The sequence below is a fragment of the Pezoporus occidentalis genome, unplaced genomic scaffold (assembly GCF_034315485.1).
Source record: "Pezoporus occidentalis ecotype Australia unplaced genomic scaffold, CSIRO_AGI_Poc_V1 ctg3, whole genome shotgun sequence".
Lineage (NCBI taxonomy): Eukaryota > Metazoa > Chordata > Aves > Psittaciformes > Psittacidae > Pezoporus > Pezoporus occidentalis.
In genome coordinates this window covers 4,680,709-4,693,468 of record NW_026914940.1, presented here as the reverse complement: position 1 = coordinate 4,693,468, position 12,760 = coordinate 4,680,709, and the positions used below count along the sequence as shown (strand labels likewise).

Here is a 12,760-nt window from a genome sequence, read left to right as displayed (position 1 = left end):
CTCTCAAGTGGAAATGAAAACAACAACAAAAAAGACAAACCAAACCCCAGAGCAATGCCCCCAAAACACCCTTTTCTCTTAAAAATAAACATTGAACATCCTTCTACAAAGTTATGCCACAGTTCAAACACCAGAACTGTGCTTTGTGCACAAAACACTAGCTAAAGTTCAATGGCTTAGGTTCAGAGGGTATCAGAGTAGCTATAAAAAGGATCCTCTCTGAACAGAAAAGAATCTATGAAAAAATTCCCAGAACTTTTCCCTCTCATTGTGGCATCATTATTCTACTTGGGACATCAGTTTTCTGTTGGTGGGAGATTTTCAATCACCAGCGAGAGGGTATAGCTCTAGAGTTATTTGGATTCTTGTTGTTTATCCTACATATTTGAAGGTTATGATGTTATGCATGTATTTGCATCTTTGAAGCAGTACCATCATTTTACAGATAAGACAGACACAAGGACACACAGTTTGTCCTGCTCTCTGTGTTTCCTGTTTTAATCTGTAGGCCACAGGATTTTTCAGAGCAGCCCCTGTCAGTGTTATCGATGGGAAACTAAACCAACCAGCACTCCTTGGCTAGAATAGTAATTTAAGCAAACTCTTCTGAAAGGTGCACATGTACACGTGAATGCACAGAAAATTCTCTCATTTTTTCTAAGTTATGGTCATGTCTAATGCACAATATTATGCTTCAGAGCTACTGACCACAAAGTAAGGTCCTAGAGATCTGTTAATAGCTGAACCAAAAGGTCAGTTTCTGGTCCACCAAAATTAAAGCCTGGCTTTTATTTCCCAGTATATTCTTTGTCCATCAATCTCCACCTATGGTCCATTTATTCTTCGTTCATCTATGGTGAAAATGTAATCATAGTTTTAGTCTTACAAAATATAAACAAACTACATCACTTCCACATTTTCCTTTTCAATTAATAAATCATTTTGCCATTCCAAAAGGAAAGTCTTTTTTTTTCCTGTTAATAAAGAAAATAATAAGAAAGTTGTTCCCTCACTGAAGTCATCTCCTAGCTCTTTTATTTTTACCCTGAGAAACCATTCGGAAACATTATGCAAAACGTGAATCAAGTTATCATCTTTGATTATTTGCTGGGAAAGACACGGGTACCATTTGCTCTCTCTGTTGACCTTGTCACCTTTCCTACTTTTCACTGTTACGTGCCTAATTTGCACAGACATATGAAGGCACAAAGTGAAATCACAGCCTTTTTATGCCAGCTCATTTACAAGTACAATGGGAATGCCTCCCTCTGCAAAAGTTCCTCTAACTTCTTTTATAGTAAACGGACAGAAATAGGTGTGATTCAACTCATCTTAAAATAGACATGTTAAATTACTCCCTCAAATTACTTTTTTCTCTCCTTTGACTATAAAGAGAGACTGATTTGCTTAGGTGGAGACACCCACAGCATAGACATCAGAAGTTAGATAAGACGATTTTTATCCTTAGTCACAGGTTTACAGGGCTTCTTCCCTCTTACAGCTATAACTCAGGCTACTTATGATTTATTGCCTGCCCTTAGAATACAGCCTAACACATCATTACAAGACAACAGTTTCCTGCTAGTACAGAAAACTTGGAGAAAAAAGTTTTGTTAGAAAGCTTATATATGAATCATGTAAGATACCCTTCCCAGGAAAGAACCACTTTACCTGGAGCTGTTAAGAATATATATATATATATATATATATATATATATATATATATTCAACTAATGAATATCTACTTCTTACACTGGAACTGTCATCTATAGATCTCAGAATATTTGAATCCTAATTTTTTTATGATTTCCTGTGTCCCATAGTTACTAGGACATCCTGATGACCTATGCTCTCAAGAAGCCATCACTCCCTGTGGCATATCTGTAATAATTTGCCTAGCAGAACATTGGGAAATAATCCACCATCTGTAAGTATTTTTAAAGACAAGCTTAGAGATACTTGTGGTCCCCATTCAAAAATAGAGCTGCACCTTCCTGAAACTATAGCCATTTAGTTAATACTACTTAAGACCCCAGTGTCTTTCAGCTCAGATGACTGGTGAGACTTTTTATTCATCACCTCAACTGGGTAGCAAAACCTTCAATCCAGAATGACCTTCTAAATCTGAAAGTAAAACTATGAAGAGGCTGATGTGACCAAGAATGTCATCTTGGTCAAACAAGCTTCTTACTTGAATCCTCTAACCCATGGCTACAGTTATGTTGCATGCTAAACATGGTTTAAAGGTGGGCTTGACAATGTTAGGTTTATAATAGGACTCAATGATTTTAAAGGTCTTTTTCAACCTAAAGCGATCCTATGATTGTATGAAACAGTTGTGAGTCTGCTTTTTTCTTAACTAACATAAATGCAGCACAGTAACATCTTCTGCAGAGTTTTCTGGTGTTTTTATAGACCTCTATTCTGTATGTTGTGTTCCCTCTGCTACCCAGAGGGGATATGAGGTTATTACAGCTGTCAGTTGCACATTACTCTCCCAAGTTCACAGTGAATTCAGGAGAAGCAGGACAAAGTTTCAGGTTTATCTGTTATATCTGTACAAAGACAATATACCTGTTATTCAGTCTTAGCACTAAATCTGCTCTTCCATTCCTGCAGGTACTTGGAGCTCACAGGAATTTATAACTCCCATGAACTGCTAAGGTAAACCTATTCTGGTTTGATGACAGATTTGAAAAAGCTTTGCTGGTAAAACAGGGTTGTCTCATGCATAGAATTATGAGTACATTTTGTGGCTTTGCCTCCTGTGTTCTATACAAAATTGATATATACTAGTTCTAACAGCTGACTGCAAAGATTTTAACAATTTGTCACAAGCTATATGTTTTATAATGTGACTGCACTTTTTTTGGCACTCAGTGAACAAGAAATATTGTAACTTATTGCAGATTTGAAGCTCTGTTAGGTTATTTAGTTGGCCCATTTTGACATTCCAGTTTCAGAGTTATCTTTCTGCTGAAACTTTAGTGTTTCAGGCTAAAGAGAAAAGAAAAAGAAAAAAAAAGGACTGAAGCAATACAAATGATCAGTGACTTCTGAAAATGCAGACTCTAAAGGCAACGAATCAGGGCTGAACCTGCCACATTTATCTACATGCACTGAGTTCTATATCTGTTTTTTAGAAGGCCTGAAAACTCGGTTACTGAAGTCTGAAAAATACACATTCTTTAGCAAAGGAGTACTCATGCAGACACTCCATTTTTACAATTGAGCTAAAATCAGCCTGCGTTGAAAGTGCAAAGACAACATTTTTTAGGCACAAATTCTTTCAATGCATCATCATTTTCCTATTTAAATGTTTGAAGTGACTTGTTTTAGTTTTGAAAAACTATGTTTAGCACATACATATTTAGAATAAATGCAGATGTTATATTTAGTTTAAATAAATTCTAAAGAAGACAAAGTTCAGAAATGTTTTCTCTCTCAGCGTGACTTTTGATTAAAGCTGCACATTTTTTGAGATGAATCTTGTACCTTAACCTTGCCTTTTGGCATTTTGAATTAGCCTCGTGGAAAGAATTACATAAAACTACCTCTCCACCAATACTTAGATTCAGTGATGATAAAAAGCAAGATGTGCTATTGATTTCCTTGTATGAAAGACCCTAACATAAGTGCAGTAGCTTATCACTGTATTGCTCTATAAGCTAATGACTATTTCTCAGACATACTGAAATATGAGATGATGGAATAGCTACCCCACTTCAGCAATAAGTTTTGTCTTTGCTTTCTCAAATACATAACGTTTTGTCAAAATAAACATAATCTATGCTTTTTGTATTGTTTATATATTTTTCCAAATTCATTACCTGTTCCCTAAGAACCTTGTTCAGTTAGAGAATTCATGTCTGAAAATAATCTTGTGCTTTGGAAACTTAAGTGAGCAAATACCCATTTGTTTTGTTACCTAACTCTGTAGCTGACACTATATATTTATTCCAAAGATTAATTCAGATGAGAGAATTGCCTGAGTAAAGTATGGAACAGCACAGTAGGACACCACATACTTTTTTCAGCAGTGCAGTGCAGGAGGAAACAGTTGTCTGGATGCAATTCACCTCCTGAATTAGTGTAAATTACAAGACTGAACTGTACATTAGACTGAAGGCAGTAAGGATCACTGTGTGGGGAAATCAAAGACATGCAAGTAAACCTGTAAAAGAAGAGAGCTCTGTGAAGGTGAAACCATACTGGAATGATAGGTCTGAAAAAGCTGTATGGCCTATTTAACTACAGAGATGAAGGTCGTTTTTGGCCTCAAGAAGCAGAAATACTGCATTGGAGCACTGCTTCTGAACAACTGGACTCTGTTTCTGCCAGACCTTCAGGTGGCCACTGATGACAGTTTTGTGTCTCAGACTGACTGCCTAGAGGAAGAGACTTGTGGCACATGTTGGTGCTTACAGGTCTTTCATAGTTCTTGCCTCCTCCACTGACAAGGTCTCAATTTTGAGCTGTGATGCTGCTCTGCATCTCCAAAACCATTGCTTACCCCACTGCCATCTGCATGGTCTGCCCAAGCTTCTGGAGGGGAGAAACAAAGGTGTCCTGCACAGTTCAGGGTCTGCAATGGAAAATCTCCCAGCCACAAATATGTATTTTCAGCTTCCATTCCTTTGGCCTGTGAAAAAGCCTTGACTGGAAGAAGTCTGGGACATACACACAGAAGTAGCACATCAGTCAGAGATATCTTCGGTTTACTGCTTTTCATCTTTTTCTTTGGTTCCATTCTTCTTCTCTCTTGGAATATCATAGAATAGGCATTCCAAGAAAGAATACTTGAATTGTGGATTAACAATTCTTAAAATGCCTGACCATCTTGTATAATCTCACAGCTAATGAGGTTCCCTAAGACAACTCATCTGTAAACTTCTCTCACAGTAAGGTCCTCTCTAGATATAATTTGTATTTGACAGGTATGTTTTATTTTATACATAAAATGCATATTTGTTTTCAGATTACTTTAATAATCTTTCAAAAGAAACTCATGGGTTTGTTAAAGCATGAATCTCTCCCTTTCCCTTCCCCCCTTTTCTCATACTTCAAAAGCGATAAACTTGTCCTCACTTAATGTAAGCAGAAATTACCTTTCCAAAAGTTATTGAAACTAATGACTGCAATTTCTTACTGTTTCACAAGTATGGGTCTCTTTCTTCTTGCTCTAATGAACAACTAACTGCAAATGTTTGTTTTGACTAAGTCAAGAATCCATTTACAATAAAAGTTTTTTCTTGAATCATCTTAGTAGAATTCCTTCACCGGGAACTTCTTTGAGATATTGAAACGCTCCCTAATAGAGACTAGAATCACTAATTGTTCCTTAAAAACAAGCACAAAGCATTAAGGCACATATCAGAAATACAAATAGCCCCTTAAATTAGGTCTTAGGTGCAAGGTAGCCACAGATCAACATTTAATTTATAAGAGAAGGCAGACACAGGCTACTGCGTTATTCTTTGTTTTCTCCTACTTTCCTATGTCACAATTTTAAATTATGCTATTTTTTTCTTGTCACTTAATGTCAAATAATTCCATTTTATGAAAAATCATCAAACTACGTGCACATGAAGCACCTCTACATCACCAGTCAAAAGAGTTAATGTGTAATGGCAGTCATCGGTACCTTTTCTTGACTTGTCTGGAACACATATTGCATCTTATCTCCCCAGACTTATATGAGATATATTAAGGAAGATCCGCATTCCTCAGCTGTCATTGGCTTTCTGTACTTCTAGACAACAACCCAATTTAATTGACTAGAATGAGATGGAGCACTGCTACAATCTAATAAAGAATAAACTGGCAGGTAATATTTTTTCTTAAATACTTCATACTGCTTGTAATTAGATTCTCTGGCCAAGTTTTCAGAAATACTTGTCTGTTTGAAAAGTTTTGAAAACTGGCAATGTGGTACATCTGGGTGAGAGAAACAAAAGAAATCTGAACACAAATCAAAGTCCTAAGTAATTTCTTTAGTTAATATTCACCACCAAAACAGTTTCCTTGGCCTGTAAGGTAAACAGCTAGGCAAGCAGATGGGCAAGCAGCTTTCCATGGTTGCAGTACGTGAGAATGAGGCATAGTTGGTCTAAAACCAGAACGTTTAAAAAAAAACCTGACTGCAACTTCCACTAATAAAGAATAATTCTCTCTCAGCAGCAATGCTTCCAGGAGGTGTGTAGATTAGTGTGAAACACTGCAGAGGAAGTGAAAATGTGTACTTTTCCAGAGATTTGACTTAGTTGGCATCTTCAACAGTGTATTCTACCCTCATATTCTTTATAGATATGCTGCTAAGATTTATCTCATGCATACCATCTTCCTTAAGTAATTCTCATTTATACTGCTTTCCTGGTCTCCACCATTTCCCATTCTTTCAGGTGGGGTAGGAAATCAATTTAAAACAGCTAATCGTAACTATTTCTGACCAGTGTTGTTCTCACAGTGTTTTAGTCAGTGACTTTTAATCAATGGGTTAACTTTAAAATAAAAATATTTTAAAGATATGTTTTTAAGCTCCTGAACCCTTTTATCTAGTCTCTATAACCTGGAAATCAGTGAATCATAACTTCCATGAATTCTAAAAACAGTTCCAAAATATAGGACAGCTGAAACCTGAAAACTTACTTAAGTTACTTAGTGGATAATAAAACAACTCAACCAATGAGATAATTATACAAATGTGCAACTGTGAGGTGTGCAACTGTGAGGTGGCATATTCTCTTTCCCTGTTCCTTTAGCTGTTTGTGCTTAATTCATGTAGATTCAGCCCACCATATGCTGCAGGTGGACACCATCACATGGTGGCATATATAAAAGTCCCATAAATTCACTCAAGAAGGCCTTGCTGGCATTTAGTTTTAAGATATGTCTGCATTTGCTCAGCCCTGCAGAACCAATGCTGAGGCCAATGTTGTATGTGCTGTTATGAGATGCACAAGAACAAGTAGAGAGCATCATTTTTTCATTATAACCCAAAAGCAGGCTGCATCAGTCATGACATCTATTCAAAGACAGGAAGCTAAAGGTCATGAGGGGTTTAAAACCTGAATGAGAGCAATTAAAGACTTTGCAGGACAAGCCTCATTCTTTCTCTTCTTTTAATTGTTGAGAAAGTCTTTAGGAAAGCTACCTTGCTAAAAATGTGTAGTAGTATGAATGAAATGTATATATTTTTATGAATATATATATGAGTGTACATATGTACAGCATACATATGTTCATGCAACCTGACTCAATATAAGCTAATGTCAGCCTTGATGAACTAAAGGACCAAATCAGAGGAGATACTGGGCTCCAGAACGACTTCCCTTTGCTTCAGCTGTAGCACATAGCCCATTCTTTTCCTACAATGTAGACAGAATACTTCCAACATGTGGACCCTGTCATAGGTTGTCAAGGCCTCCTGTATACCCTGTTGGTCCTGCGTCATAGATGGAGTCTTTGCTAGGCAGATTTGGCTGGCAACCACCAATAGAACGACAGGGTTTGGCCTCTGTTTTTGAAAGCATCTAGTAGGAAGCAAACATTGCTAATGCTGTCAGTTCCCATGGGTTTATCATAAATCCTGCAATATTTAATAAAAAGAAAAAGCCACATGCAGTGGAAGATAAATACTACCTCTTTATTTTATATATTTCCATATTTTGTATATTTTATTACTACCTATATTCACAGATATTACTTTATAAAATTACATAATTGTTTTCAAAATATCTTCCAGTTCTTATAGTTGAACCTTATGAACCTGATAAGGAAAAATAAAAAATACTTCCTTTAAACCTAAGTCATGAATCCCATCTATTTTGCATTCATTCTCATTGCTGAGGAAGGAGTTTATTCACTATTTTATAACACCCTTGTTTTGTTGCAATACAACTTTAATAGGTGTGTCTTCCTGAAACATGCACAACAATTCAATTAGTTCCATCCCAGCTATCTCCATACTGAGAAAGATCAGTGGCATGAGAACCAAAAGAACGTTATTGCGTGTTTGCCTTTAAGTTCAGACCCATTAAATGACTCTTGCAGACCTATGAAATCAATTAGGAAGTACTTGTGAAAATAGCCAAGGAAAAACTGTTTAAACCCTTAACAGCTTAAATACCCACGTCTTGATGCCCTATAAAGCTATTAGACTCGAGTCTGGATTGCATTAGCACTATGAAAGTCAGTTGCTAATTCTGTAACCACACAGCCTCTCTTGCCTCTCTCCTGCCCATGCTTTTACATGAGTTGCTTTTAACAGGGGTGAAAGAAGAGACACTTAAGAAAATACTAATCTGAATGAAAAGTAAACAGAGAAAGTCATTGAGTTTCTTCCTTAAATAATGCAGCCATGCCTGGTTCAATGCAGAATATGAGTAGTTTGGGGGGGTTTACTGCAGGTTCTTGAGGTTTTTTTTACCCATAGAATGTAGAATTGTAGCTATCTTCATACTGGGAGTATTCCATTAGTTCAGGAATAGTTATGCCAGAAACTACTGTAATTTGAGGACATTTCCAGAGAGCAAAGGAACTCCAGGGGATTCTGGATATGCCAAGGGTGAATTATACTGGAAGGTGATGAAAAATAATTTTCTTTCTTCTTTGGAGATTTTCATACTAAGAGGTTTTCCAAACCTGGACTACGTTATGTATTTATTTCCTAAAGATATTTCTTTATTCGAATTCTGAGTCTGGGAAATCTTTTCAGGTGATTTCTTCATATTTTTGTACAAATTTTTACATTTTATACAAATATGATTTGTCCAATCATTTTGCATTTATATGTATCTCTGTATTAGAATGCATTTTCATTGAACCAGACTGAAAAGTACATTTCGCTCAAGAACCTGTAATCCACAGAACAATATTAAACTGGAAAATTCTCAAATTTAAGAATTAAAATCCCCAAAGTTCAAGAACTCATTAATCCTGCACTACATTCATATTTCCTCTATGCATAACATTGAGGACTCTTGTAGTTATTCTCCAAAAGATGTTGTTAATATTGTGCATTGGATTTGTGTAGCAAGGTTTTGGTAGAAGGGAGGCTGCAGGGGTTTCTTCTGTAAGAAGCAGCCAGAAGCTTCCCCCATATCCAGTGGATCCAACACCAGCCGTCTCCAATAAAGACCCACTGATGGTCAAGTCTAAGCCCATCAGTGATGGTGGTAGTGCCTCTTGGGTAACATATTTAAGAAGTGAGGAAACTGCTGTGCAACAGCAGCCAGGAGAAAGGAGTGAGAACATGTGAGAGGAACAGCCCTACAGACACTAAGGTCAGTGCAGAAGGAGGGCAAGAGGTGCTCCAGTCACTGGAGCACAGATTCCCCTGAAGCCCATGGTGGAGACTCTCCCATTACATTTTCTCTCCCTTGTCCATCTGAAGAGGAGGAGTGACAAAGCAGCTTTGGTGGGCTGCTGGCATCCAGCAAGGGTCAACCCACAACACACTGAAAGAATTTTCAACCAGAAATCACTTAGAATAGCAACCAGCTCTTTCCATTGTCAGAAAGGAAAGCCACATACAGGAAGGACTGCTTGCAGATAAAGCAATGAGAATTTGCTCTGCTTTTCTGATGGACATGAGCACCAAAACTCAAAGCCCAAACCCATACCAGAACAGAGAGATGAACAGCTACTAATTATGAGGGAAATACAGTTTTGGATCCAAATCCAGGCTCATCTGTTCCACACACACACTCTCCTCCTCCATGCTGCCCCACCTCCAGTCATTGTCACATCTCTCTGGGACCTGCTTACCTGTCTGTCCTGCAATCGTAGCAAACAGCCTGTGGGGAAGCCTGGATGGGATCTTCAGTCCAGCTCTTATCTGGTAATACCTGGAGGGAACGAATTAAATATTACATGTTATAGGTGACCACTTGATTCAATCCAAAATTCTGTTAAGAGCATGTCCTGGGCAATTGCACTCAAACAGGAGTGCTCAAGAGAATGGGCAGGCTCAGAAATATTGAGTCTTTTGCTTTTTAGTTTTAACTAAAGTGGGTTTGCACTGATTTTAATCAGGCCCCTCCTATTTTACAGCAGGCAGAGTGGACACAAGGGCCTGATGTGTGACTGATGAGGACAGACTGTGAAAAGTTCTTGGCTTCAAGTAGGGAAAAGAAACAGAGAGAAATATCTACAATAAAAGGCATTGAAATCAGACAAGTGGAAAAAACAAAGAGGAAACTTCTGTGGGAAAACAAGATATGTGCTCATATCTAGGAAAATTCAATTTGTACATAGTGATTATCATTCTGCTCTTCCCTCTTGAGGCTACCATATCATGAAAATGTTAGCATTAATCATATCTAAACCAGCTGTATTCTAGTTATTTGCAATCCCATAGGTAATCACTATGTTAGGTGAAGGAAGACAGAAAAGAAAACCAGCAATTTCACTGGCCTGCTACATACAGTGCCGGTTACTTTAGAACATTTGCAATTATGAGCTCAGTCTAAACAGAGTAATAAAACTCATCCCAGTCTTCCTTCATCACTACTTTCATGAATGAGAAATAGGAGGCAGTGCACAGGAAAGTACCTAATCCGCTACACTGTAGATCAGGACACCTCTCCTTGTTTACAGATCTCCCGCTGACCTGCTGTAACACCACATTGGTGGTGTTTCTCCTTTCGCTGCCTTTTCCCCCCTACTCTTTGTTTGGTCTATTTGTTGATAAATTCCTCATATCTCACTAGTGTTTACAGATATTTTTGGCCTGATTTGTGTTTAAGACTGTAAATACAATAATAAAGTTTAAATTATAACTGTTAATATCTATTTAACACCTAAAGACGTTAAGACACTTTCGTAGAATTATTTCCTTAGAGGACCACAACTGTATTGCAGAAATGAACAGTCAGAACACCAGTTTTCTGTGAACTGCTGTATAAACAGCTCATACAGGTTACAGTTACCAATAGTACCTTTGCTAGGGGTCTAACAGTGGATAAACCAGATCTCTGTGTCTGCTAGGTTAAAAGCTGAAGAAAGAGGTTTGATGGGGAGAAAGAGAAAACACTTTAGAGCCAATTGCACTAAGGTCCTTCACAGCTGAAAGCTCACATTACCCTACCTATTCCAACTGGTAGATCCTTGCCAACTTGGATATAATTCCAGCATGAGCTCTGACATTTTTAGGTATCTTTTTTAGGTCAGAACTTTGGCATGAAAACTCTCCACTTACGTATTAGTTTTCACAGAAGAAAATAAAAGAAATGCAGTACCTAGTTAAAAATAACAGCAATTAAACCTGAACTGCTTGATCTTTCTCTGCCTTATGCCGTCTTTGCACTGTTGTAAGAGCTTTTAATTAATGCAATTGCTCTTGATTTATTGCCGAGTAAGTGCAAGAATTATAGAATCAGAGAATCACAGAATAGTTAGGGTTGGAAAGGACCTTAAGATCATCTAGTTCCTACCCCCCTCCTATGGACAGGGACACCTCATGCCTTAAGGGACACCTTATGCATTAAGACCCTTGGTATTCCCATTACAGTTATATGAAATGCAATTTTTTTAACTGCCAAAAGTACCTATTCGGACTATGCATACAGGATAAACTTTTCCAGATAACAGTAATGTGGAATTAAATGATTGCCACAGTGGTGTAATGGGACACTCAGTATGGAGATATGTTTTACTACATGCCCGTTCCACTAGACTTATAGCTGTTTCAGATTTTCTGTATAAGACTGTGGTGGGTTTTCCTTGACTAAGGGCCAAATTCCCACCCACGTGGTCTCTCACTCCCCTAATAAATAGGACAGCAGGAGAAAACAGGATGAAAAAGAGAATGAGATAAAGCAGGGAGATCACTCACCAGTTACTATCACAGGCAAAAAAGACTCAGTTTGGGGAAAATTAATGTAATTTATTCACAACTGAGTAGAAAGAAACAAAATGAAACACTGAAACAACACCTCCCCACACACCACCCCCTTCTTTCCAGGCTCACCTTAACTCTTTCTAACTCCTCTCTTCCCGAGCAGCACAGGAGAACGGGGATGGGAATTAACAGTCATTCCATAACAGTCCCTCTGTCACTCCATGCTCCTCTCACATTCCCTGTTTCAATGTGGAACTTTCCACAGGCTTCAGTTCCTCCAAGAAATAACCAAGTGACTATGTACTGCCACACTATGATGTCTGCCTTCCCTCATCATGTGTCTCATGTTCAGAAGCATCTCAAGAAGCCCTAAATACTTCCATTAGGAAGCTGATTTCCAGTAGCTTGGCTCCAGATCAGGTCACCTAAAGCTGAGGAGACTACACATAGGTGCCTAAGGTGCCAGTTTCAATGGCCATATAATCAAAACTCTCAGCAGACTTACAGACATTCAGGTCCTAAGAGAGGATGCTGAGCAGACTTTGTCTTCATTCACTGTCCAGACTAGAACTGTTGACTACAATACAGCCTTGGATATCAAAAACACATGAAGGTACTTCAATCCTAGTGGCTTCATAACAAGGTTATTTCCACTCTTTATTATTTCCTTTGCAAAAGGTACTCACTGTAATAACATTGAGGAACTAGGTCTTCATCTTATTTTAACCTTTCCCTGTTCCTCCCCTTAATTTGAATGTCAGAGATACACTGTAAGTCATAAATAGACATCTTCCTGCATACCCACTAAGTTTAACTGCCCAAAATAAAAACTATGTAGAAAAGCCATAGAAACCTAAGGAACACTCAGATTACAGTTAAACTCCAAGATTGAAGTTCCAAATATAAAGAGAATCTGGA

General features: G+C 37.8%; 1 protein-coding gene across 2 annotated transcripts in view; it reads right to left on the bottom strand.

Annotated features, from left to right (window-relative positions):
* FAM135B (family with sequence similarity 135 member B) overlaps positions 1–12,760 on the bottom strand; it is a 192,723-nt gene that overhangs the window by 94,891 nt on the left and 85,072 nt on the right. For both annotated transcript variants that reach the window (XR_009966306.1, XM_062626976.1), the window contains exon 3: positions 9,769–9,848. Coding sequence is in view for 1 of the 2 variants with exons in the window: in XM_062626976.1 (XP_062482960.1) it covers positions 9,769–9,848 (80 nt within the window). In the remaining variant the exon portion in view is untranslated. The remainder of the gene's footprint in view (positions 1–9,768; positions 9,849–12,760) is intronic.